The following is a 27,500-nucleotide window of genomic DNA, read 5'->3' as shown; positions in this document are numbered from 1 at the left end:
AGAGAGCAGAAGAGAGGGAGAGAGGAGGAAAAGAGAAGAGAGGGAGAGAGAGAGCAGAAGAGAGGGAGAGAGAGCAGAAGAGAGAGAGAGAGAGCAGAAGAGAGAGAGAGAGAGAGAGCAGAAGAGAGGGAGAGAGAGAGCAGAAGAGAGAGAGAGAGGAGGAAAAGAGAAGAGAGGGAGAGAGGAGGAGAAGAGAGGGAGAGAAAGCAGAAGAGAGGGAGAAAGAAAGAGAAGAGGAGAGAGGGAGAGAGAGAGAGAGCAGAAGGGGGGGGTGAAAAAGAGGAATTGCTGCTGTTTAATACAACCTAAAATATTGTGATTAATGGTCTTGAAATACACTGCCTAGTCAAAAAAAGGTCACACACACTCTAAACACACACTGTAATATCTCATTGGACTGCCTTTAGCTTTGATTACGGCACGCATTCGCTGTGGCATCGTTTCCACAAGCTTCTGCAATGTCACAACATTTATTTCCGTCCAGCATTGCATTACTTTTTTGCCAAGATCTTGTATTGATGACGGGAGATTCGGACCACTGCGCAGTCTTCTCCAGCACATCTCAAAGATTCTCAATGGGGTTAAGGTCTGGACTCTGTGGTGGCCAGTCCATGTGTGAAAATGATCATTTCTCATGCTCCCTGAACCACTCTTTCACAATTTGAGCCCGATGAATCCTGTCATCTTGGAATAGGGCCGTACCCATCAGGCAAGAAAAAATCCACTGATGGAATAGCCTGGTCATTTGGTATATTCAGGTAGTCAGCTGACCTCATTCTTTGGGCACACACCGTTGCTGAACCTACACCTGACCAACTGCAGCAATCATAGCTGCCCCCACAGCTCTTACCTATTTGCTTAGTTAAATCCAGATGGTGTAGTGTATGACCATTATATATATATATATATATATATATATATATATATAAATATGTGTCTGCATCTCTATCTGTGTGTGTGTGTATGTCTGCATTTGTGTGTGTGTATGTCTGCATCTGTGTGAGTGTGTGAGTGTGTGTGTGTGTGTGTACATGTATGTGTGAGAGTGTGTGTGTGTGTGTGTGTGTGTGTGTGTGTGTGTGTATATGCCTGGATTTGTGTGTGTGTGTGTATGTCTGCATCTGTGTGTGTGTGTGTGTGTGTGTGTGTGTGTGTGTGTGTGTGTGTTTGTTTTTGTGTGTCAGTATGTGTGTGTGTGTGTGTCTGTGTGTGTGTGTGTGTGTATACCTGGCAGTCCACACTGAGCATGTGCAGGGCGGTGGTGCGTGCAGGCACGCGTGAGAACAGCTCTTTGAGCTGCATCAGCACAGCCTGCTCCAGCGGCTTGTTCCCCTCCGGCAGCAGCAGCGACTCGAACCTCTCCAGCCGGAAGCTGGACTCCGTCTCCTCCCGCGGCCTCACAAACGCCACTTGCTCTTCCTCCGCCGATGCCGCCGCCGCCGACATCACTTCCTGTGTGTCCACGTCCCCTTCCTGCCGCAGGGGGAGCAGCAGCAGCGGCGGCGGCGGCGTCTCCAGGAAGCCGAAGCTGGTCTCGGTGAGCCGGGCGCGGCTCTGCCACTTCTCCTCGGCGCGGAGGCGGGCGGCGTGGCCGCGCGGCAGCATGGCCGGCGGGATCTGCGGCACCAGCACGTCGTAGAAGCACGAGGGGTCGGGCCGCGGCCTCGGCGGCGACGCCATCGCCATGGCAGCGGCCAGCGCCGAGGGAGAGGGCGTGGCGTTAGGGGAAGAGGGGAAGAGGGCGGAGACACGCAGCGGTTTGGGCGGGGCCCGGGAGTGCAGCTGCCCGTCGGAGCCGCGGAGCGTGGCGCCTTCGGGGGAAGGGGAGGGGCCAAAGGAGGAAGTGGGGTTGGAAGAGGAAGGGGATTGGCCGGGGCGCTTGACCGAACGCGGACTCAGGAGGGGCTCGCTGCCTGTGCGGAACACTGGCGAGATGGGGGCGGGGCTGCAGGTGGTTGATTGGTTGATGGGTGGAACTCCTGGTGAGGGGAAATGAGTCAGAATGTGTGCTTGTTTCAGAGTAGGTCTCAAAAAATTAGAATATCCTGGAAAAGTTTATTTTTTTTACCCCCTAATTTAGTTCAAAAAGTGGATCTTTCACATATACTACATTCATTACATATAAAGTGAAATATCTCAAGCCAAATTTTATTGTAATCTTGATGATTACTGCTTATTAGCTCATGAAAACCAAAAATGAGTATCTCAAAATATTAGAATAAGGAGGTTATAATACAGAAATGTCAACCTAATGAATGAACTAATCTAGATACTATATTTGGCCCCTGAAAATGGCCTACAGTAGCCAGGGTAAACTAAACCCAGACGAATATGCTCACTACCAATGGCAGCTCTGATATCACTTATCACTATATATATAATGGTCATACACTACACCATCTGGATTTAACTAAGCAAATAGGTAAGAGCTGTGGGGGCAGCTATGATTGCTTGGTGTCACTTGGTGTCATTTTTAAATGAAGATAGGGGTTTCATGAATTAGTCAACAAGGCCATAATCAAAATCACTAGTCGGTGCTGTAGTCATAGACAAAATGGTTTGGGTAAACGGGCTAGACATTCTTCAGACTTTAGTAAGTAAGTAAGTATATACTCTTTTGATCCGGTGAGGGAAATTTGGTCTCTGCATTTATCCCAATCCGTGAATTAGTTAAACACACTCAGCACACAGTGAACACACAGTGAGGTGAAGAACACACTAATCCAGGCGCAGTGAGCTGCCTGCAGCAACAGCGGCGCTCGGCCAGTACTAACCAGTAGGCCACGGCTGCCCCATTTAAAATGTCTTTTAAAACTTTAAAAAACATTTAAAACTTACTTTAATAAGTAAGTTGTTATTAAAGTATTGAAGCAGGTCACAATAACAACACGTCTGCTACGGATAACCTTTTAAGGAAGTAAAACCTTCTGCCAACAACCAGCACTTGTAATAATGTTATGTTGTCTACATAACGACTAGACAACAACTATTAGTTGTTGTCTACATAACGACTAGACAACAACTATTAGTTGCTTATTTTTTGCAAATTCAATTCATGACTGTGTTTGTGTTTATGTGTTTATGAATTTTTGTGTGTGTGTGCGTGTGTGTGTGTGTGTGTGTGTGTGTGTGTGTGTGTGTGTGTGTGTGTGTGTGCGTGTGTGCGTGCGTGCGTGTGTGTGTGTGAGCTCACCTGTGCGCAGGTTGCTGTCAGACTGAGCTGACTGTAAGGATGGCCTGCCCACATTCTCCAGGTTTGCCGGCTGACTCCCGCTCCTTAAGGACAATGACACACACACACACACACACACACACACACACACACACACACACACACACACACACAGACACTCATTGTTACTAATAGCAACTAAGCACACACACACACATAACCCACAAGCTACACATTGCCTCCTTGGAAAGGTAAATATACGTACATATTTCTACAATCACATCAATGGTAAATACAAACTAAGTACATAAGTCATTATACATAAACATTATGAATGTCCAAGCCCAAACCATGTTCTTGCATATCATTGGTTGAGGCTGAGCTGAAGGTTGAAGGTCAAGTTTTCAAGCTGAGGTGAATATCAGCACGTGTGCTTCGATGTATGAGAACCAGTGAGTGTGTTTCTATGCTTTTATGCTTATCAGGTATTGATTGTGTACTGTATGTGTGTGTGTGTGTGTGTTCACCTGTGTGTGTGTGTGTGTGTGTGTGTGTGTGTGCGTGTAGGTGTGTGTGCGTGTGCGTGTGTGCGTGTAGGTGTGCGTGCGCGTGTGTGTGCGTGTGCATGTACTGTAGGCGTGTGTGTGCGTGCGCGCGTGTGTGCGTGTACTGTAGGTGTGTGTGTGCGTGCGCGTGTGTGTGCGTGTACTGTAGGTGTGTGTGTGTGTGCGTGTAGATGTGCGTGTGCATGTACTGTAGGTGTGTGTGTGCGTGCGCGAGTGTGTGCATGTGCGTGTTCTGTAGGTGTGTGTGTGCATGCGCGTGTGTGTGTGCGCGTGTGTGTGTGTGTGTGTGTGCGCGCGCGTGTGTGTGCGTGCCTACTCACCTGAGCAGGTTGTTGTTGGGGACCTGCAGCATGTCCATGTGCGTAGAGCTTAGGCTCCGCCTCTTGCTGTGGTCCCGAGGCGCCTTGGCCGCCTGGCGCTCTCTGATGACCCGTAAGGGCAGGGTGCGCGTGATTGGGTGGAAGATGACGGCGCCAGATGCGTGTGAGATGGGCAGACGGCCGCCCACATGGAAACGAACCAGCGCCGGAATATTGTCAAACTGATCATCCTCAAACTGGAAAAGCTCCCGCGTGTAGCCCTGCACATATGTGATATAATCCATACATCTAGTTATTGGTTATATCCATCTAATATACACAGATACGTTTGTGATATAATCCATACATCTAGTTATCGGTTATATCCATTTAATATACACAGATATGTTTCTGATATAATCCATATATCTAGTTATTGGTTATAACCATCTAATATACACAGATACGTTTGTGATATAATCCATACATCTAGTTATTGGTTATATCTATCTAATATACACAAATACGTTTGTGATATAATCCATAATGTAATATACAGCTCAAGACTAGGTTTGAATGAGCTCCATACACCCACATATAGTCCGTGTAGCTATGCGTAATCTATAGCGATCATGTATGACACATCTGTAAATATGTTGTATATCCTATCACAAACCCATGGCTCATTTAGTTTATTTTGGTACTATGGGTCACCAACTCAGCCGTAGAACTGAGCCAAGAAAGTTGAAATTGCGTGGTCCATAATCAATTAGCGTCCATCAACATTTCCTTGAATTTCCCCTGGGGATCAATAAAGTATCACATTGATTTGATCTTACTAATAATCGCACAATAAAAGGTCTCGGGTTAAAGGTGAAGTCAATGGTTGTGCAGGAAGTCACATTTGTTTATGTTTATATTTATATTTAAATTTATTAGCAGACGCTTTTGTCCAAAACAGCATACACTATATTTTAACCAAGGACAAAACGAAACACACTAGAGAGGTAGCTCACCCCTCCCTTCAGTATTCCCAGAGAAACTCGTTTTCGTTTGGGGGACTGGCTGCCCCCAATTTGTTTGTTTCCAGTTTCCGAAGCCTGAGCTACCTACAGAGGTCGTCTTTTTTACACTGCACTCACAGAATAGGCAGCTAGTGGTCATGACTCATGATTCATGATTCATGGATCACTCAAGGAAATGATTGCTGAATGTGACAAAAAGAATTTTTGAGCTTGAAATTGTGTACAATCACTGACTGCACCTTTAATGTGTTAATTTTGACCGCACTAGTGTACACAGTATTGTGCATCCACATGCATATCGTTCACATGCTGCCCTAACCACCTGATTAAAACCACAAACGCACATCATCCCAAACACAAGCACACAACTCTCTTAGATCAACCCCCCCCCTCTCTCTCTCACACGCACAAAAGTCTCTTTCCGACCAAGTAGTTACATGAACATAGTTATAGGAACAGTCCACTTCTACTGTAAACAATTCTACTAACTACTCTCCCCCAAAACCGGTTTTCCCATTTGCATTCGCACTGACCAAGTGGCCATAGGAACTGGTTGCCCATTCAATTGCAAATTGCCCATTCAACTTGGGTTGACAGTGGGCATGACTTATAAGTTGGGCTAATCAATGTAGACCTAGGTCACTAAAGGCTGTTTTATGCTTCTGCGTCAAATCGACGGCGTACCCCCACAGACCCCTCTGCGTCACTGCGAACCCCTCTCCGACCCCTCCGCTGTAGCTCGCTGCACCTCCAAAAAATTGTAACTTCGCTCCAAGGCGACACAGACCACAAGGACTGTGATTGGTCAACTCGTCCTGTGTGTTGATAGTCGTTGTAAATTGTCTATATGTCAGTAATGTTTTGAAATTAGCACTTCGCCAGCAAGCAGTACTTTGTGGGCAGTTGTGCTAAAGTTCGCTTGCTAACATAACTTAAACTGGCTGGCAGACACCTTGCAAATAACCTCAGACAAGGGTTCTAGAAATGCTATGTTCTGCAAAAATCCCCCCGGTGGGAAAGGGACTAAACACACACACACACTCGCACTCTCTCTCTCTCTCTCTTGCTCTCTCTCGCTCACTTTAATGCTTATCATTCTACACACACACACACACACACACCCACACACTCACACACATACAAACACAAACCTTCTTGGGGCGTAACACCACGCGGATGATCTTGAAGTGCATCGGCCCGTCCTTCCAATGACAGCTGAGCACGTAGTCATCGGGACTGGAGTGTGAGTTGCGTATCAGGAAGTCCCCATCCCGCTCCAGCAACGTCTCTGCATCCTACAGAACAGAGAGAGAGAGGGAGAGAGAAGGAGAGAGAGAAGGAGGGAGGGAGGGAGGGAGGGAGGGAGGGAGAGAGAGAGAAAGAGGGTGGGGAGAGAGGGTGGGGGTAGAGAGAGGGTGTACATGTTGTTGTGGTTTGTGCTTATTGTTATAGTTGTTGTTGTTGTTGTTCTTTGTTGTTGTTTACGTGCCTTGACAACACAACATTCTTGTTGTGTCAATGAATGAACCTTTGAAAACATATGGAGAAAGTGAGGGGTGGGGTGGAGAGTTTTACGGCTGGTTTTATTGCCACTGGTGATGGTGTCGTAGCAACATCATTACAATAATGACTTTTCTCCCCAGTTTAGCTTCGGCAATGCTGCGTAAAACATTACAGTTGTGCTAGCAAAGCGCCACTGAGACAGAATAACCATTTCAGAAGAGACAGAGAGAGAGAGAGAGAGAGAGAGAAAAGAGAGAGAGAAAAAGAGAGTACAGAAGTGTGTGTGTGTGAAAAAAGATAAGAGAGAAAGAGAGAGAGAGTGTGTGGAAGTATGTGTGTGTGGAAAAATAAAAGAGAGAGAGAGAAAGATTAGAATATTAGCAATAGCTAGAAAGAGTAAAGTCACCCAGAGGGAAGGTGTCAGAAGACCAGTTGAGGTGAGGTGAGGGTAAGAAAACGAAAGGAAGAGAGACAGAGCAGAGAGGAATGCATGAGAGAGAGAACCGAGAGAAAAAGAATGAGAAGTGGAAAGTGCCAAGAAACAGGTGATATGGAAGGACGAAAAAGAGAGAGAGAGAAAGAGAGAGAGAGAGAGGAGAAACAGAGGAAGAGAAAGAGAGAGAGAGAGAGAGGAGAAACAGAGTGAGAGGTTAGAGGAGAGAGAACCTGAAATGAGGAGTGACAGTTGTGGTGAGGGTGGGCAAAAGAGGCCCTGTTTACATGTGTGCTTTTATCTGTGTGTGTGTGTACCTCTCTGTTTATCTCCCCGTGGTACCAGGCATGGCTACGTATGTCGTCTGTGTTCAGCTTCAGCTCCTCCTCCAGCTCCTTCTTCAAGGACTCCATGTCTTTACGTCCACCAAACACCTGCACAGTTCAACAGTCTGTTGCCAAACGCCGCTTTTCCCCCAAGTACATTATAACAATATTTATTCATGAGCGCTGAACTAACTTAAACTACTTCTTTGACATGCAGCTCATTTACCATGCCACAGCAGACACGAATTTGGATCAACCAAAAAACACAAAAACGTTTTTTGTTTTATTGTGACTATTTGTTTATGTTAGCAGCTGAACTGAATTGGCAACGTGTGGTCACGTTAAATCTTACCTGGCTTAGGAAAGCGGCAACACTCTTCCGCTTGCTGCAAAACAAACCCAAAACACAGACACCATCATGAGTACAGCTGCGAGAGAAGTCGACCCCTGTGAACTGATGTCAGAGACGCTGTTTTTCATTTGTGTTAAGTTAATTTGCTCCCCTTGCGGAGAGAGCTGTTCCGCCAGCCTACCCCCCCACAAGAGGGCCTCAAGCTTGTTTAACTGAATGCGTTTAAACAAACCAAAAAAAAAAAGACAGAAAATCAGCTTTTACAATACAGACGTTCTACCTCAATATCTTCTCGGTGTTTTACAGACTAACAGGGAAAAAGAACGTCATGTTGCACCAACCACTAACCCCATCCGCTCACACACAAACGTGCAAAACACACACACACACACACACACACACGTGTCTCCTAAGTAGGATAACTTTCACGCTATAAGTATGCGCATTTGTCTTACAACACATATAACGTCATGTTTGTTTTTCGGTTATCATTCTGGCCCAAGTTTTCTGCTAAGCCGAATTCTGAGTTCTGTATCCGCCCAAACTTTCACCACACCCGAGGCTGCTGTCACTGTTGACTTCGGTTCAAGGCTGTGCGCGGTCCGCTGTGGGATTCTGATTTCGCAACCGAAACAATATGAAAATGAGAGACTATGGTGCGAGATCTTTCATGGCCGTTAATCATCGTTGGGTCTGTCCGGGCGATACAGTGATGATGTTGTGAAAATTGGCCGGCAGGGACTCTCAGGGACACTGAGAACTTGGCAGACGGGGAGTGCTGTGCGTGTTGTACAGGATAGGGGACGCTGCCAAAAGGCCTGTGTTTTCCGCGAGGCTAAGTGTCTTTTAATAGCCTTTTCCTTCCCATTGTAGTGCACCCTCCTCTGTGTCCTGAAACAGGCGCAGGGCGGGAGAAGCGTGGGGAGATATTGCCGTGGTTACGCGTTTATGTCTTCCTGGTGTGGGTCATGGGAATCCAAAATGTTTTCCTTATCACCAAAAGCTCAACGCAAATGGGAAGTAAGCATAGGCCTATGTCCCGTATAGGTTACATTAACCCCCATTCAGAAAATCCATCCTTGATCCATTACGCATTGACCCCTTTAGAGCACAGTGGCAACAACTCACATACAGAAAAATAACATCCACATATATGCAGCTTGAACATAGTCCAGTATAAGCACATCTATGTTAAATAATACACAGGCCTATATTTCCATGTATTTATCAATATATGTCAAAATTGAGTACATATTAAATATTGGCTATTTTCTGCATTATTAACATATTCAGCATGCAAGATATCCACTTTGGGTTCCACATATACATTCTTGTACTATATATATTTCTTAAATATATTGTAGCCATCTATTCAAATATAAGCTGAATGCAGCTGCATATATTTCAATGGGATGTGTAGGCCTACCATTAGTTACTCCATTATTTCCACATGTACCTATGTTGCCTAACTGGAGATTAAATACCCTGCAACTCTGCAACTATCATGTACGGACGTTCAATGGCCACATTAACTCATCGTTACCTTTAGTAATTATTTTGACAATGGAGTTCAACAACCTGCGGTTCAACAACCCATCGGGTTTCGGCCAAACTCTCTCATTTTGAGGCTCGTTACAAAAGTGCGTGACTTATATGTCTATTTCACGTGTACATGTAGGCGAAAAATCTGCCACCACGACTGAAGGCAAGAGTCCAAAAGACTACTTGGAGCCTGCAGCAGGTGAAGTAAGCGTAAGTATGGAGACTGACAATTTACAGGCAACGCCTTCTGATAAAGAATGAATTAAGAACAAGAATCAAGTAGCCGAACAAGAACTTTAGTAAGTTGAGTATAGCCCACTTTAATTAATTGTAGCCTACTCTTCTGAAAATGCAGAGTCTAGTGAGAATAGGTAGCGTTCAAATCGTACAGCATTCATGCAACTGAAAGGTGTGTTTAAAGGGCAAGATTTGTTTTACATCAGTTTCGCAGTTTTACAGTAGACGAAAAGTTTGAAATTAAACTATCTTCTCTTACCTGTAGACTTGTGGTTCAGGTTCTTCACATATTCAACCTGGGATTTTGGGTTTCAAATCGAAAACACCGGCACTGACAGCCCGAAACCACACATTTAAAACATCAGATGTATCCTGGAATCTCACCCTATGCTCAGCCATTGACGAGTCTTCACACGTTTCCTGGATCACCCCCCTCCCTTCCTCAGCGCGCCTCTTAACAGAGAATCACTGCTGTCTACGGAATTCCACGGATTCCGCAATCTCTTGCCCCGAGCCTACGGGCGAGTGAGTTTAAGACCCTCCTCCTCCTCCTCCTGTCGCGCGCAGGAACTTCACGGTTTCACCTTGTGCACCGACACGATACTGTCGAACCTTGCAGCCTGCCTGTAACATGTTTGTCTTGGCCCGTGGGACTTGTGGCGGCTTGATACACCCCGCCCTCTTCCAGTGTACAGCGACCGACCAGTGCAGCCTCGGTTGCCAGCTGTTCCAGCGGGATGGCCGCACACGTGGTTGGCCCAGACAGGGAAAGGTTTACTACCTTGCTTGCCTTGCACTGTTGCGCAAGAGCTACTGCACTTCACCCAAGGCCGAACCACCGTCAGCGGCAATAGGGGGTTGCGAACAGTGTACAATTCTAGATGACAAATTCAAAGATGACAACTTTCTCAAGATGACAACTTTTACAGGTAGCTAATTAACCTCAGTAACTTCTTGGCACTATGTCATCTTGTACTCAAAAGTAAACAGATTAAAACAACAAAAAGAGAAATATGTGATCTTGGATATATGGTGTCATTTGGTGTTACTCAATATTGTTTTGCCTTATATAGTCTGCATATCCATTAGTTATTTTCTGCTCCTTGTTAGGTTAGTGAGGTTTTTAGAGGTGTTTCATGATCAGTCATTCTCCAATGCAGGTAAACTGTAATCCACAAATCCCCTTTGGCACAGCGAAAATGTAACATTCTGCAACTGCCACACCCCAGGCCACTCCGTGTGAGAGAGAGAGAGAGAGAGAGAGAGAGAGAGAGAGAGGAATGTGGAGGTAATCCTACTGGAGCAGGTAAAGCAGACTGCAGAATTCGTTGAGGGAGACGGGCGTGGGAGAGGGTGCAATAGGGGGAGCCAAAGACAGCACTTTCACTGACTGCGGGAAAGTTACACTTGAACTTTCCCCACAAAAATATCTCTGCCGTGGCAGTACAAAAGAATGGGTCAGAGGCCGAATTGCACACACACACACACACACACACACACACACCGTACTGACATTGTCACCACAGCAATGACACATGACAGAACACCCCTGAATATAACTGTGTGCAGACAGATAGAAACAGATATAGAGTCAGGCACTTATTGGGCAAGGCGCGCGCGTGTGTGTGTGTGTGTGTGTGTGTGTGTGTGTGTGTGTGTGTGTGTGTGTGTGTGTGTGTGTGTGTGTGTGTGTGTGTGTGTGTGTATCTGTTTGTCTGTGTGTATGTGTGTAGTGTACCTGCAATCTCTGCACATATACACACACCCACACAAGTACACACTCTCTCTCACTTGCTCTACCACACACATACACCAATACATTATGTGTCACATACACACACACACACATAGGCACACATGCACACCCACACACACACACACACACACACACAAACACCCAGAGAGCCAATCTGTCGCCAGCTATACCTCTGCTTCTGCTTCTGTGTGGTAGGCTCCTCAAAGGGAGGTTGAAGGTCAGGATTGGGCTCCTCTAGCGGACGGAGCTGAGAGCAGGACGAGGAGAGGCGGGCGCTGTTATCGCCGCGGCGACGGAGGCGGGGCACGATGCTCTGGCGGAAGAGGTCGTTGCGCGGCCGGCTGAGGTCCAGCGAGGAGCCTAGCGAGTGCTTACGGCTCACCCTACGCTGCACCGTTGCGTACACATCTGGGGAAGAGGACCGCGGTCAGATCACTCTCACTGTCAATGTGTGTGTGTGTGTGTGTGTGTGTGTGTGTGTGTGTGTGTGTGTGTGGTGTGCGTGTCTGTGTGTGTGCGTGTGTGTGTGTGTGCATCCGTGCCTGTGTGTGTATGTGTGTGTATGTGTGTGTATGTGTATGTTTGTGTGAGTGAGATTGAGGGAGAGAGACAATAAGCCCCTGCAATACCTGCCTGTGATCGTCTCTAGATAGTGAGTACTTGTGACTAACAATGTGTAATCCTGTGTGCATGTGTGTGTGTGTGTGTGCGTGTGTGTGTGTGTGTGTGTGTATGTTTGTGCATGGAAAAGTGTGTGTGTGTGTGTGTGTGTGTGTGTGTGTGTGTGTGTGAGAGAGTGTGAGAGAGAGTGTGTGTGTGTATACATGTGCTTACCTGTGGTAGGCTGCAGTCTCTGTTGGTGTCTGCCTAGCTGGGCGAGTATGGTGGCTCTATGATCGGCAACATCCACCCCTGCATCTTTTAGATCTTTATCAGTTACATTCAATAAACCCTACACACACACACACACACACACACACACACACACACACACACACACACACACACACACACACACATTAGAATACTGCTCTCCTGGGTAGAGTTTCAGAGAGAAAATATAGAAAATATAAATATTAATATAATAAAATATATCCAAGACTGTAAAGGCAGCAGACAAACAGAAGCAGATCATGGTGGAAGAAATCACACACACACACACACACACACACACACACAGCCTCAGCTCCACCAAACTCTGGTATCCGCTGGCATAAACACAGACACCCACACACTGGGGATGAACTGTGGTAGAATAAATCACTGTACAACAGGATCAAAGAAGACTCAGGAGCAGCTGATGTTCAAGTGGTCACACTTTAACCCACGAATACACGTAGCTATTACTCGATAGAATGTGCCAGACGGTGGGTGAGAAATCATATGAAGAGTGTGGTTATAAGCATTAGTAAGTCTATTGTGTGTTTCAGGTAATATAAATAAAATCACAGTTGTGTTATTTTGATTGAGTAAAGGAAAATCAAATACCCAAATACTGGTTAACTGAAATTACTTGAAGACCAAAATGTAAAAAAAAAAAAAAGATTCATTATAATTAATTAAAATTGAGGATATCATGTTTTGGAAACAAACTATTCATATCCAAGTAAGCCCATGGTATCAAGTACCCTACAGATAAGCCAAAGCTATTCATATTTTTGATTTTTATTGAATTTGAATTTGACCAATAGGCTCCTTCTGTCTGGAAATTCTTAAAGATAAAGGACAATACATGTACATAAAGAAACATTTCTGTGCTATCTAGGTTAAACAAAAAATGATCTTAAATCAATGTGTGGGTGTGGATCATTATGGGCTTAACCGTATCCATGGAATGGCTTAAAAATATGTCATCAGCAAACTAAGATGTGGAGAATCTCACCTCCAGACCATAATACACTCCCTCCAGGCTCTTGGTGTACTGGGGCAGGCCAATCTGTCTCAACCACCATGCTATAGATCGATTGTTCATGTCTGTCGCAGCCTACAGGACATATAGGGAACATGAGAGAAAGAAATGATTAGTCATGTCTAGATTATTGGAGACAATAAAATAGAACTATGGGTCCTGACTGAAATGAAGTGCAACATGCAAAGTCTGTCAATGAGCAAATGTTTTGAGCATGAACAATTCTGTGTGGCATGTTATGGAGCATTGAGCTGACTCATCAGTGTTTGATTTGAGACTTTGCTCTTCATTCAAACTAGGATCCTGTATGATTGAATTGAATTGAAGTTCTCCCTACACATGAAATAGAGAGTGCTGATAAGGTCATATGTGGTTCTTCGAACCAAAATTGAACCTAAAGTCCCACATTATTCCCATACCCCCCCTCCCCCAACACACACACACACGAGCCAGAGAGTGCTGAAGTTATGATTCCTATTAAAACTTACATCATAGAAGTGCTCCACAGTTTCCACAGCTGATATTACACATTATACTTACTTATTGTTAAAAAGAAAACATAAATAAATATATCATCATATGTGTTTATGAATTTGAACATATATTAGAATGGCAGGAACGGATTTCACCTGCCATGCACATTTAGTGGCGCCCATGATGGCTACGGACTTGATGTTCCTTCAAAAGGATTCATTACCACAGTCAACTGTCTTCATATTTACTGTGGCAACAGCTGATTTGAAATCAAGTCTGGGAAGCAAACCTGTCCAAACACGTACAATCTTAACTCACACTCATCCAGGAGTCAGTCAGTCGATACAACTGCATCATGACTAATAAAAACACGACATTGTGTGTAAATATGACACCTCCGTCATGGACAGAGACCTTTTTGTCTCTTGACGTTTAGACATTTTTGACCAAATTTGTCTCTCTGACACACCATGTGTTTATGACTGCTAGACCACCTGGTATGTGGCAAAAATTTCTCTCTGGTGTCAAAAGAGTTCAGCATGAGACAGATGTCCTGCTCTCTCTCTCTCTCTGTCTCTCTATCTCTCTCTTCCCCTCTTTCCATCTCTCTCACTTTATTTCTTCACAACATTCAATGGGCTTTAATCTCTCTCTCTCACACACAGACACACACACACACACACAAACACACACATATGTATTCACATCCAACACAATTACGTATGTAACACTTACCCGTGTAAAAGTGCACAGCGGAATCTTCAACAAGTCAAGTCTTTCCCTTCCCTTGGTTTTCACAATCTCTCTCTCTCTCTCTCTCTCTCTCTCTCTCTCTCTCTCTCTCTCTATCTCTCTATCTCTCTCTCTCTATCTCTCTCTCTCTATCAGTCTCACTCTCACACCTCTTTTATTCACACATTCTTGTTTGCGCTCTCTTATCCACCCTCTCTGTATCTCGTTTCTTGCAGTGTGTGTCCCACTCCCTCCTTCAGTTTGAACGCAAGAATCCCCATGTTGGCTTGAACCTGCAGGACAGGAATGGCAGCCAATCATGAGCGTGGGATTACCTTGAGGAGGTGGTCATCAGCCAATCAGATCACAGGAATTTTGTTGTGTGGGATGAGGGGGCAGGGCACTGCGTGTCGGGACAGATTCACCCATTCTCAGGAGATGAGAGGACAACAAGAGGGCGTATGTGTGATTATGGGGGGAAGCATGCATAAGAGGATAGGCAACTGTGTGAGTGTGTGTGTAGGTGTGTGCGTGTGTGTATGTGTGTGTGTGGTTGTGTGTGTGTTTTGTGTATGTGTGTGCATGTACACTGTACATGAGAAAGATGTTCAGATATGAAAGATTTACGTCGTTGTGCAACAAGTGTGAATTGCTGGTGAACTTGCATTAAACTTTCTAAACAACCACCAGAGGGAGAGAGATATCCTCTTTTACAGTTTTTGTCATTTTCTCAGACTTCTGTGAATATAGTAGAATTTTTTACAGTAATCAGCTGACTCAAACCAAAAGACATTTTTACAGAAATATATAAAAATAGAATCAAAGTTATAAATAATGTAGTGTGTGTGTGTGTGTGTGTGTGTGTGTTTGTTTGTATGTGTGTGTGTGTTTGTGTGTGTGTGTGTGTTCGTGTGTGCGTGTGTGTTCGTGTGTGCGTGTGTGTGTGTGGCAGGGGCCGGGGGAGGGCTTATGGATCTGTTCAAACAGTTCAGAACTAACATTAATATCATTTATTATACGGCTCTTCACAATGCAAGTAGAATGCTCCATTGACTTGAATGGGATTTCCGAAAGTTCTAGCGGTCATTATTTCTTGGGAAAGGACCTCTGAAAACAAGAATGACCGCTGTCAATGGCAACGGAGTTTGCGCTTGGAATTTCATTCAAAAGTGAAAGCAGACGGTTGATCAGCTGTGTTCTAAAGAATGTTTGATTCTAGTTCAGCGTGTGTTGCGAACTATTTGTTTCTCAGCAAAAGCCACGACGAAACGGTAACAAATAAGTGTAAAGAGACATATCATGGAGTTTATTTTTTCGTTTTGGCAAGTAGCCGTATAATAAGCGGGATAATGTATAGAACGCCGGTCATTATGGGGAAAATAAGTCCCTTCAGGGCGAAACAAGACGGTTCGCCCTGTCGGGACTTATTTTCCCCATAATGACCGGCGTTCTATACATTATCCCTTACATAATATAATATAATATAATATAATATAATATCCCAGATGACAACAAACCTGGGCTGCTTTGGTTCTGGTCTATCCTGTACAACGGCATGCAGTGCGTCTAGAAATGCAATGATCCGGGTTGTAAGGGCCTGAGGTGGCCTGGTGATGTACGACTCCTTGGACACTAATTGCAGCACACAAGGGAATATTTCCCCCATGCTGCCCAGAGACATTTAGTGTAGACTACAAGCTACAGGTTGGGCAGGTTCCAAAAAAAACGGAAATTACGCAAGACGAAAAAAAAAACACAATTTATAACGGACAATTTTGTCCAATTACGGTTTTTAGACCCCGACGCCTGGTTTTGGCCAGATTGAAGCCTGTGTTATCCATGTAGATTCATGTGGCTGTTCGGCACCATCAAAATCCAGAACTCTCTGTAACTGAAAATATTGAATAGGCCTAGTGTAACTGAAAACACATAACTACAATGTTTATATTTTCACACGAGTAGGGGCTGGGTTGGGTCAGGGCAGACAAAAACTACAAGCTACTGGTTGGGCAGGTGCCAAAACAACACAAGTTGTGTTGTTTTCAACGTAAGTTGTGTTGTTTTCAACACATTCGTTTTAAGAGTGTAGAAATTTGAAGATATACCGTCGGAATGTCCTTATTATCAATGCTACTGTGTAGTGACTGAAGTCAGGGCGGACTCTCTGCCCAGCCTCCCCCATGGACAGGCCATGACTTATCACATTGGCCACCAGGGTAGCCCTTATATCATCTGATACACGTCTCCAAACTGTAATTTCATATGACACAACAAAAACACTGTTACACACACACACAGACACACACAGACACACACACACACACACACACACACACACACACACACACACACACACACACACACACACACACACACACACAGACACACACACACACACACACACACAGGTAGAGCCATAGAGATAAGCAATTACTGATGGGTAAATTTGGGTTTTGAAAGTTCAAGTTCACTGCAAAAACTGCTTATCTAACAAAATCTAACCAAGTGTTATTAATCTTATATCAAGATAAAAAAAAATTGGTATTGTTTTCAGTATAAAGAGACTTACCTAGCGCTTTTTTGTGAAATCATTTGACTTAATTTAAAAGAAATTTGACTTATTTTAAGACATCTCATCTTGAAAACAAGCAAATTTGTCTGCCAGTGCGTTAAGCAAATTTCTCCTAAAAACAAGCAAATTTGTCTGCCAGTGCGTTGGGCAAATTTGTCTTGATAAGACTCCTTAAAATAAGTTAAAGTCTTCTTAAATAAGTCAAAATGATCTTTTGAGAGGGCGCTAGGTAAGTCTTTTCATACTAAAAACAATACCAAATAGATTTTTTAATCTTAATATAAGATCAATAACACTTGGTTAGAATTAATTTTTTACGGTGTTCAAGTTACTTTATTTGTACCCAGAGGTAGATTTTGTTTGCAGCAGAGTCCTCATACACACATATGGGGGGAAAAAAGAGGCACATATCACACATCATTCAACTTAAGACAGGAAATTAAGAAATGGCAAGTTGATTAAAAGTTCTTACTGGTCCAGATTATACTTAGATATTGATGTGAACTAAAATACGAATAGTAAAAAAAAAAAAGTCGAACGAAACACATATCTTATTCCCAAATGGCGTCACACCAAAAAAAAAAAAGATTTACGTAAGAGAGAGTGTTTGTGTGTCACTAAGAACAGCATGAGCGTTATACTTACAATGACCACCAGGGGTCAATCCTTCTGAACTCTATGCATGAAAAACAAACACATGTAGAGAGAGGACTGTGAGGAACAGAGGAACAGAATGACTATAGTGACGACAGGAAGTGTGTTTTTTTTCTATGCGTGTGGTTTAGAATTTAGAGTGTATGTGTGTGTGTGTTTGTGTGTGTGTGTGTGGTGGTGGCGGGGGGGGGGGGGGGGGGGGGGTTTGTAAGAACTCTTTTCAGATTTGAAGGGGTGTGTGTGTGTTTACTCTGACAGGAACCTGTCACTTTTGTCAACAACCCTTTACAGTAATGTCATCCAGAAGACAACTGCACAGATGTACTTTGTTGCTTTTTATTTTATGAGCCTGTATTAGATCAGGTTGAGATGTCAGTTAAAAAGTATAAATAAAATATCAGATAAGTAATAATTCCACATGATCCCCCCCCCCCCCCCCCACACACACACATGTAGCCTATGTGAAAGGTTGTTGATAAAGACATCAGTGATTAAGTTCTTCAAAATATGACTAAGATGGTTTAAATGATATTATCTATGACATGCAACCATCTCATCACAAATCCAATCATTAGTGCCAACCATTCAAATGTTTCTGTGTCTGAGATTTTACAACAGGTTGGAGGTAAAAGGTGGTAAAAGTTGTTAAATAGATAATGTAATGGATAGCAAGTAGGAACACACATCTTAACAGCAGATTAAATAGTTAAATAGATAATGTAATGGAGGGGAACACACATCTTAACAGCAGATTAAATAGTTAAATAGATAATGTAATGGAGGGGAACACACATCTTAACAGCAGATTAAATAGTTAAATAGATAATGTTATGGAGGAGGAGGAGCACACATCTTAACAGCAGATTAAATAGTTAAATAGATAATGTTATGGAGGAGGAACATTTCACGTGATTATGAGGAGGAAGACAGAGAGAATTGCGGAAGAAAGGAAGGGGAGAGAGAATGGTAGAGGGAGAGAGAGAGAGTGAAAGAGAAGGGAGGGAGGGGGAGACTGCCAATGAAGCTGCCATGAGAGAGAGTTCATTTCAGGTGAAACGAAAATAAAAACCAGAGAAGCATAAAAAACTTAATCCCCCCTCCATCTCTCCCCATCCTCCCTATTGTTTTATTGATAGGCGTTGCCTATCAATAAAACAATAAAACAACATATAAACAACATAATATAAACAGGTTTGTCTGATTGAGCAAGAGCAAGTAAGAGTGAGAGACAGACAGAGAGAGAGAGAGAGAGAGAGAGAGAGAGAGAGAGAGAGATTTTAACTTTTAATATTACTCGAAACCCTTATCGAAACTAACGTTTTTTTAAATTATCATTCGGGGAAGCTCTCTCTCTCTCTCTCTTGGTCAGCAGCTGATGGGCTTCCCCTGTGGTGACTTTGCTCAACTCCTCACTTCTCTCTCGGGAGAGACGACCTGCTTCCGGTCTGCTCTCCCTGCCGCCACACACTTCCTTCTACTTGCTGATAAGCGTTAGCAAACCTTTATGGCTATTTTGAACTTTGGACAAACAACCTTATAAATTATTACAATCAATAGATGGAACAGCACCAGGATTGATTAATTGATTGCTTGATTGACTGACTGATTAATTGACTGATTGATTGATTGGCTAATGTGCTCTCGCTAGTTTGTTACATCTACCTCACTGTAATTAGCATAGCTTGGCTAATGTGCTCTTGCTACCTCACTACATCTACCTCACTGTAATTAGCATAGCTTGGCTAATGTGCTCTTGCTACCTCACTACATCTACCTCACTATAATTAACATAGCTTGGCTAATGTGCTCTTGCTACCTCACTACATCTACCTCACTGTGATTAGCATAGCTTGGCTAATGTGCTCTTGCTACCTCACTACATGTACAACCATAGCATCAGTCTTAGTCTGACTAGCTTCACATCCTCACCTCTATCTGCTTTACCACAGTTACAGTCATTTCACTATGAGTCAAATCCGTTCACACTGAATCAATATCAGTCTGGAGCAGTTTCTGTTTTCTGTCAGGGCAAACACTCGCAGCCTCCTTGGCTAACTGTGGAGTGAGACTTTGCCCTAAATGAGTGGGAGTTCACCTGCAGAAACTGGCTGTGGTTTAGTTTGATATCAGTACCTTTCTGGATCTTACTATCATTAGAGTCACACATCATGTTAAGGTTTTTTGGCACCAGCTGATGTTCAAAGTGACTCAATATTAGACAAAGTAGAATAGTAACTACAACAAAAACCATGAAGCATAATGTGCATACTATTTATTAACAATTAATATTGGATTATAAGGCAGGAATCACACTGGCCAGCAGCAAGCAGCAACTGCAAGCGCAAGCGCATTATAAGTTCTACCTCGTTCCTAAGTAACACAAACGGTTTGCAAAAGTTCAATTCTCGTTGCGCTAGCGCTGCCACCATTCCACTGCCAAACCATAATAGGAAACCAGCCACTTGCCACTGGTCAGTGTGATCCCCATATGATAAATTCTGAAAAGTATAGTTCCGGTCGTTAATTATGATTTGCTGAACCATGTCCAATGTCGTTGTATAAATTCCAGCCCAACCCCTACTGCGCCACCACAACTTCATGCAAAAGTTAGAGTTGCTGCTTCTTGATGTTGCTTGGCAACCATTCTGATAGAAGGAATATATTTCTTGCTGGAAGAATGATTATCTATGCATAAATCCTTAAATTTATCATTGCCGTTCCTTTATTTATATTATAAACAACATAATATAAACAGGTTTGTCTGATTGAGCAAGAGCAAGTAAGAGTGAGAGACAGACAGAGAGAGAGAGAGAGAGAGAGAGAGAGAGAGAGATTTTAACTTTTAATATTACTCGAAACCCTTATCGAAACTAACGTTTTTTTAAATTATCATTCGGGGAAGCTCTCTCTCTCTCTCTCTTGGTCAGCAGCTGATGGGCTTCCCCTGTGGTGACTTTGCTCAACTCCTCACTTCTCTCTCGGGAGAGACGACCTGCTTCCGGTCTGCTCTCCCTGCCGCCACACACTTCCTTCTACTTGCTGATAAGCGTTAGCAAACCTTTATGGCTATTTTGAACTTTGGACAAACAACCTTATAAATTATTACAATCAATAGATGGAACAGCACCAGGATTGATTAATTGATTGCTTGATTGACTGACTGATTAATTGACTGATTGATTGATTGGCTAATGTGCTCTCGCTAGTTTGTTACATCTACCTCACTGTAATTAGCATAGCTTGGCTAATGTGCTCTTGCTACCTCACTACATCTACCTCACTGAGTGGGAGTTCACCTGCAGAAACTGGCTGTGGTTTAGTTTGATATCAGTACCTTTCTGGATCTTACTATCATTAGAGTCACACATCATGTTAAGGTTTTTTGGCACCAGCTGATGTTCAAAGTGACTCAATATTAGACAAAGTAGAATAGTAACTACAACAAAAACCATGAAGCATAATGTGCATACTATTTATTAACAATTAATATTGGATTATAAGGCAGGAATCACACTGGCCAGCAGCAAGCAGCAACTGCAAGCGCAAGCGCATTATAAGTTCTACCTCGTTCCTAAGTAACACAAACGGTTTGCAAAAGTTCAATTCTCGTTGCGCTAGCGCTGCCACCATTCCACTGCCAAACCATAATAGGAAACCAGCCACTTGCCACTGGTCAGTGTGATCCCCATATGATAAATTCTGAAAAGTATAGTTCCGGTCGTTAATTATGATTTGCTGAACCATGTCCAATGTCGTTGTATAAATTCCAGCCCAACCCCTACTGCGCCACCACAACTTCATGCAAAAGTTAGAGTTGCTGCTTCTTGATGTTGCTTGGCAACCATTCTGATAGAAGGAATATATTTCTTGCTGGAAGAATGATTATCTATGCATAAATCCTTAAATTTATCATTGCCGTTCCTTTATTTTGTGAAATCTTGGTTAACGTTTTAGAAACAATACGCACTCGTAGGTTACACTGTTTAGAGAACAGCTTAGGGGGGTTTACTCCACTTGGTTGTGGTGCCACTGCCTAACAACACCTCTTAGCTGTTCTCTAAAACAGTGTAACCTACAGCCTCTCAGGGATTATTGCTTAATTAACAACAGTCAGAATAATAATAAAAACCACGGTTAGACAGAATGCTTTAATAAACTAGACACAAAGTTATTAGGCACTATAGCTATTGTAGAAATCTGGGGTATTTCTGTATGTATTCTGATGTGTTCATCTGTGTTACTTTTGTGTTACTTTTTGTGTGTAGTAGAGACGTGGAGAGGTACATGCCATTGTTTGTGTCTGCACATAGGATTTACCATCAACAGGTCAGACTGCCATGTTCCTGGCCGTAGTCATAGCATGGGCAGAATGAGATATCACCTTGTTATTCTGTTTTCAGGGCTAGTACTTTTCCTATTATTTTTGAGCTATGGCTGGTACCTTCCACGTTGGCATGATTTACGTTGACATGATTTTAGTATAACAGGCTTTGTCTCAGGTTTGGACTTGGAGACGGATCGAGGAAGCGACTCGGGGAGCATCTTATGCCAAGACGCTCAGCAGCAGCCCGCTTCTACTAACTACCACACCTGTTAGACTCTGTGCAGTTTTACTGTTTGAGACTTAGCCTGTGCTCGGTTAGTGAGTGTTGTACCATCTACAATAAATTCTTTTAATCACCGATCCTGATCCAGCCGTCAAGCTTTATTGACCATCTTCAGTACAGACATCAGAACTAAAACACAACGCAAAACGATCGTGAATCCAACATTTGGTGCCGTGACCCTTCTCGCAAAAGGAGAAGAAAGACAACATTTGGTGCCGTGACCCTTCTCGCAAAAGGAGAAGAAAGACAACATTTGGTTTCCGTGACCCGAACGCAAGAGGAGGGGGAAGACGAGAACATCCATTCGGCGAGGTCAGACTGAGTCTTCGGGTTCAAACAGACGTCGAGGGCAGATTTTGAAACTTCACATCTGTAAGAAGAGTCTACTTTGGGGCCCCGGGCTGACGTGACCAACCCCAGCTGGAAGCCTACCAAGAGGGAGGACGCTGTGCGCGTGTGCACCCGCCGCAGTGAAGAAACTCTGACCAGGTGAAAGCAAAGAGTTTTTTTCTCCTCTGTGCGTGAAAAGAACCAAGAGTAAAGTTAAAAAAATAAACATAATTTAGGGAGTAAATTAGAACTTTTTTGATTTAAAGCTGCACATTAATGAGAGTATTGAAGTTTGTGTCATTAAGTGTTTTGACAAGTAACGTACCTATATCAATGATTGATTAGCGCTAGATGTCATTTGATATAAGAAGTTTTCCGGAAAAAAGTAAACGGTTGAAGTGTACACATATTTTGGGTAATTGGAATAGATTCGTGAACGAATTAAAAGAAGTAATCGATTAACTACGGACAAGCTTGGGGGATTAAAGCTTTTCTTTTTCTGTACTGCCATTACATGCTGAGCTGTGTGAGTTTTTCAAGAAGATCAAGGAAACATCTGAAGAGGGAAAACGGGAAAGTTTGGCCAACATCAAAGACATGCAGAACAGCGCAAGCCGAGAAGAGAAGTGGACTTGGATTGAAAATGCGGCGAAGCTCCATGACGACAACCTGTGGAGGTTTGGAACACGAACAGTGGCTCCAGAAAGTCTTCTGCCATACCTGGCGACGCAAATTCAGAAGTGGTCCGCCGCCATACAACACCCTCAGGATGCCGGACGGCATACCTGGACGAAGAAAAAAGAACTCAAGGAGATGAGAGACCTGCACCCTTTTGACGCATTGAAGATCCTACATCGTTACGTTACTGCCTTGCTTGAAGGCAACTACCAAAAGACCTGGCAGTTGTAAAAGTGAAAGCACACACAAGGCAAGACACCCTTGAGGCAAGAGGCAATGCATTGGCGGATGCGGCGTCAAGAACAGCCGCAAGAAAAAGAGAGGGAGGGGATAACGAAATGACTAACGAGAATGGACACGGAAATGGAAACACGGACGGATCTAACGGTAACAGGAATTTTTTTTGAAAATGACAAAGAGAAATGCATGATGAGAGTGACCAAGAAGATCAAGGAAACATCTGAAGAGGGAAAACGGGAAAGTTTGGCCAACATCAAAGACATGCAGAACAGCGCAAGCCGAGAAGAGAAGTGGACTTGGATTGAAAATGCGGCGAAGCTCCATGACGACAACCTGTGGAGGTTTGGAACACGAACAGTGGCTCCAGAAAGTCTTCTGCCATACCTGGCGACGCAAATTCATTCGCTTGGACACGTGGGAGTGGAAAAAATGAGGAACAGATTCATACAGGTCTGGTGGGCCCCAAAGTTCACAGCAACGGCCAGGGACATCGTCAAGCGGTGTGCCACCTGTCGGCAAAACAACCACGACAGAAAGGTCAAGCTGCCAACATTGAAAACACCTGCTCCACCAGGGCCTTTCAGAGTTCTTCAGATAGATTACATCACCCTTCCAAAGTGCAAAGGCTATCGCGACGTTCTGATTGTCCTGTGCAAGTTTTCTAGGTGGATCGAGGCGTTCCCTGCACGATCCGGAACTGCACTACACACTGCCAAAGTCCTCGTGAAAGACATCATTCCACGATACGGATTGCCGGAACAGATCTGCTCAGACAACGGAACACACTTCACTGGAGCAGTCTGCGCGGAGGTGGCCCGCATGCTGAATGTGCAATGGTCCCTGAACTGCCCTTACCACCCAGAATCCTCTGGGCAGGTGGAGAGAGCCAACCGGACGCTGAAGGAACGACTGGCCAAGAAACATCAAGAAGGCATTCCTTGGGTTGACGCCTTACCAACAGTCCTGTGTAGCATGCGTGCTACAAGCAACAGGGACACAGGACTCAGCCCATTTGAGATCGTGACTGGCAGGCCTTTCTCCGCACCAGGCACGATCGATCTGAGGAAAGCCGACATCCACCTGACATCAGATGCAATGCTGAACTACTGTGTGCAATTGACAGAGGCGGTCCAGACAGCGGCTAACCAAGTGAAAGAGGCCTGGGGAGACCCCCCGGAAGGTGGGCACTCTCTAGTGCCAGGTCAGTGGGTGATGATTCACAAGCCCCAAAGGTTAGCGCTAGAAGCGAAGTACGATGGGCCGTATCAGATCTTGTTGATAACACAGTCGGCAGTAAAGGTCCAGGGCAAAACCAAATGGATACACGCGAGCCACTGCAAACTAGTTGATCCGCCGGAAACATGACACGCCGAGCAGGGTACGAATTATATCTGATTTTCCGCCCGTCTTCTTTTTAGAAATAGGGTGTAGACCAGGGAGGAAGATTCACGGAAGACTTTCATTTTGACGGTGGATTTGTTGTTTTCACGGGAGGTCAGAGGAAAAAAATGAAAAGGGTAGGGACACCAGTGTAGAATCTTTCCCTGTAAAACCGAGCCTGCTTGGAGTGTTGTGCTAATTGACTCTTGGTGACACAAACTCATGCTCAGAAAGGTGATAGACTTGGACAAGTCTTACCTGTTTTTTTATTATCGGCATTAGCCATTATCTAATTCAGGAGTGATTACATATACCTGTGAAATGTTTAATCATTATGTGCTTGCATGTTATATTGTTATGTTACAATCAATACTATAACTTGATTATATATTACATTTAATCATTATATGATTGTTCTCACTGCAACCATGACTATCCTCCAACTGATACTGCTCTTTACTTTCACTCCACATGTACCTATGAGGTTGCTCGAAGCCACGGACATCATCCAGGACAGAGACTTTTGCCTTTGAACTGAAATGTTGCCTGCCGGTCTCCTTCACTTCTCCCCAAAAAGACTCTGTTTCCCAAAGGAATCCTCAACTCCATCGTTCTCTAACAGCGATCAGCTCACTGAATTCTGTGTTGTGTAACTGTTGTTGTGTGTCTCCTTTATCAACTGAAAAATGTCACCGAGAATGTTGTTTTGTTGTGCTGTTATCCTGTGTCACCTGGTTATTGTTACTGATACTCTGTATGACAGCCATCATGATGTGCACAAGGACAACACTTTTCTGAAGACGGCTCATGGGTTGGCCCAGGCCAAGCGTAAGCATTCGTGTTGGGTATGCGGGTTAATGCCATCTGCCTCTGAAGTGTATCCTTACATAGCCATCCCCTTTACCATTCCAGAGTATGTAGCAGCCTTTAACAGTACTACAAATGGTTCCCCTGATGACATCTTTCCCAATCCTCCATGGGCCAGAGGGCCCCCTACTAAGCTTAAATTGAGTTATGCCCCACGTGGTGTGATCTGTTGGGTGGCCGACAAGAGTGGACGGTCGGTGGTAGGTCAGAGCATCTGCCCATATGAAGTTCAGGTTGGACAGACTGAGGTTTCCATTGAACAGTCAGGTGAAGTGGTCCTTATTCCCCTTCCCCCGATGATGCGTGTTCCAGGTGGGACGCCAGGAAGCACGGTCGTCACTAATGCACTAGCCCCTGTGTGTGTGGACAGTATGCATATTCCTATCTTCACCCTAATTGGCAAGGCTCCTGTTATTTATCTTATGTTGTTCCAGCTGTGAGGATTGTGGGGAGGGAACATTTGGTGGGTGAGTCAACATCCATACACCCTAGGACTAAGCGTGACGCTTTTGGGGGTCACAGTACTGTTGCAACCCCGACACAGAGATTCTTTGCCGCTTTAATTCCAACTTATGGCCTAACTGTGGCGCTTGATGAGATTAGAGACCTGGTACACATTGTTGATGTAGTAGCTAATGACACTGCACGTGCTCTTTCAGACATTAACCGAGAACTGTATGCAGTAAGACAGGTTGCCCTTCAGAATAGACTCTGCCTGGACGTGGTTTTGGCCAGTAAGGGAGGTGCTTGTGCTCTGATTGGACAGGAATGCTGTACTTATGTGCCTGACTCGACCGGTAATGTCTCCAATTACATCAAAGATATTTACGCCCACGTGCAGCAGCTTAAGCGGGATAATGGTAGCTGGTCCCTGGGAGGTTGGTTGAGTAGCTGGGGTGGGCCCCTGTTTGCTCAGATTGTCCAGTTCATTATGCCCCTGCTCATTCCCATCTTTGTCATCTACTTAGCAATCCGAGTGGTGTTGTGTATCATGAAGCGTGCCACCACTACCAATCCAAGATTGGCCCCTGTTAGAGTACCTCCTGCCCAGCCTCGGAATGAACCGAGGATGTGGGTTTGATTCCTTCCCTTTTTAATTTTTTTTACGTGTGAGACAATCATCCGGAACGAAATCAGTTATTATGTTTTTCTTTTAAGACACCGGCACTTCCTCCTTTTCGAAGTGCTAGAGAAGTAATCTTGTCTTGGTTTGTCCTCTGTTCTTTAGACCACATCAGACTCCTTTTATTTGTTTTGTATGATCTATAAAAATCTGTGTTTTTTAATTGATCAAGAGGGGGGACTGTAGAAATCTGGGGTATTTCTGTATGTATTCTGATGTGTTCATCTGTGTTACTTTTGTGTTACTTTTTGTGTGTAGTAGAGACGTGGAGAGGTACATGCCATTGTTTGTGTCTGCACATAGGATTTACCATCAACAGGTCAGACTGCCATGTTCCTGGCCGTAGTCATAGCATGGGCAGAATGAGATATCACCTTGTTATTCTGTTTTCAGGGCTAGTACTTTTCCTATTATTTTTGAGCTATGGCTGGTACCTTCCACGTTGGCATGATTTACGTTGACATGATTTTAGTATAACAGGCTTTGTCTCAGGTTTGGACTTGGAGACGGATCGAGGAAGCGACTCGGGGAGCATCTTATGCCAAGACGCTCAGCAGCAGCCCGCTTCTACTAACTACCACACCTGTTAGACTCTGTGCAGTTTTACTGTTTGAGACTTAGCCTGTGCTCGGTTAGTGAGTGTTGTACCATCTACAATAAATTCTTTTAATCACCGATCCTGATCCAGCCGTCAAGCTTTATTGACCATCTTCAGTACAGACA

General features: G+C 44.1%; 2 protein-coding genes across 5 annotated transcripts in view; one reads left to right on the top strand and one right to left on the bottom strand.

Moving 5' to 3' along the window:
• sh2d3a (SH2 domain containing 3A) overlaps nt 1-14,431 on the bottom strand; it is an 18,152-nt gene extending 3,721 nt beyond the window's left edge. The window contains exons 1-10 of one of the 4 annotated variants that reach the window (XM_042102856.1): nt 14,330-14,431; nt 13,094-13,195; nt 12,046-12,163; nt 11,382-11,619; nt 7,677-7,710; nt 7,316-7,432; nt 6,214-6,357; nt 4,059-4,318; nt 3,194-3,276; nt 1,228-1,979 (exon numbers count right to left, since the gene is read on the bottom strand). In XM_042102856.1, the coding sequence (XP_041958790.1) occupies nt 1,228-1,979; nt 3,194-3,276; nt 4,059-4,318; nt 6,214-6,357; nt 7,316-7,432; nt 7,677-7,710; nt 11,382-11,619; nt 12,046-12,163; nt 13,094-13,183 (1,836 nt within the window). In that variant the 5' untranslated portion in view covers nt 13,184-13,195; nt 14,330-14,431. Of the gene's footprint in view, nt 1-1,227; nt 1,980-3,193; nt 3,277-4,058; nt 4,319-6,213; nt 6,358-7,315; nt 7,433-7,676; nt 7,711-9,714; nt 9,957-11,381; nt 11,620-12,045; nt 12,164-13,093; nt 13,196-14,329 lie in introns of those variants that run through there. The other 3 variants (XM_042102857.1, XM_042102858.1, XM_042102859.1) reach the window with 3 other exon arrangements.
• LOC121718035 (NACHT, LRR and PYD domains-containing protein 12-like) overlaps nt 1-27,500 on the top strand; it is a 1,225,568-nt gene that overhangs the window by 1,123,265 nt on the left and 74,803 nt on the right. The window lies entirely within an intron of this gene.

Source organism: Alosa sapidissima, chromosome 9 (assembly GCF_018492685.1).
Source record: "Alosa sapidissima isolate fAloSap1 chromosome 9, fAloSap1.pri, whole genome shotgun sequence".
NCBI lineage: Eukaryota > Metazoa > Chordata > Actinopteri > Clupeiformes > Clupeidae > Alosa > Alosa sapidissima.
The sequence above is the reverse complement of the archived record's forward strand: the minus strand, read 5'-3'. Positions and strand labels throughout refer to the sequence as shown.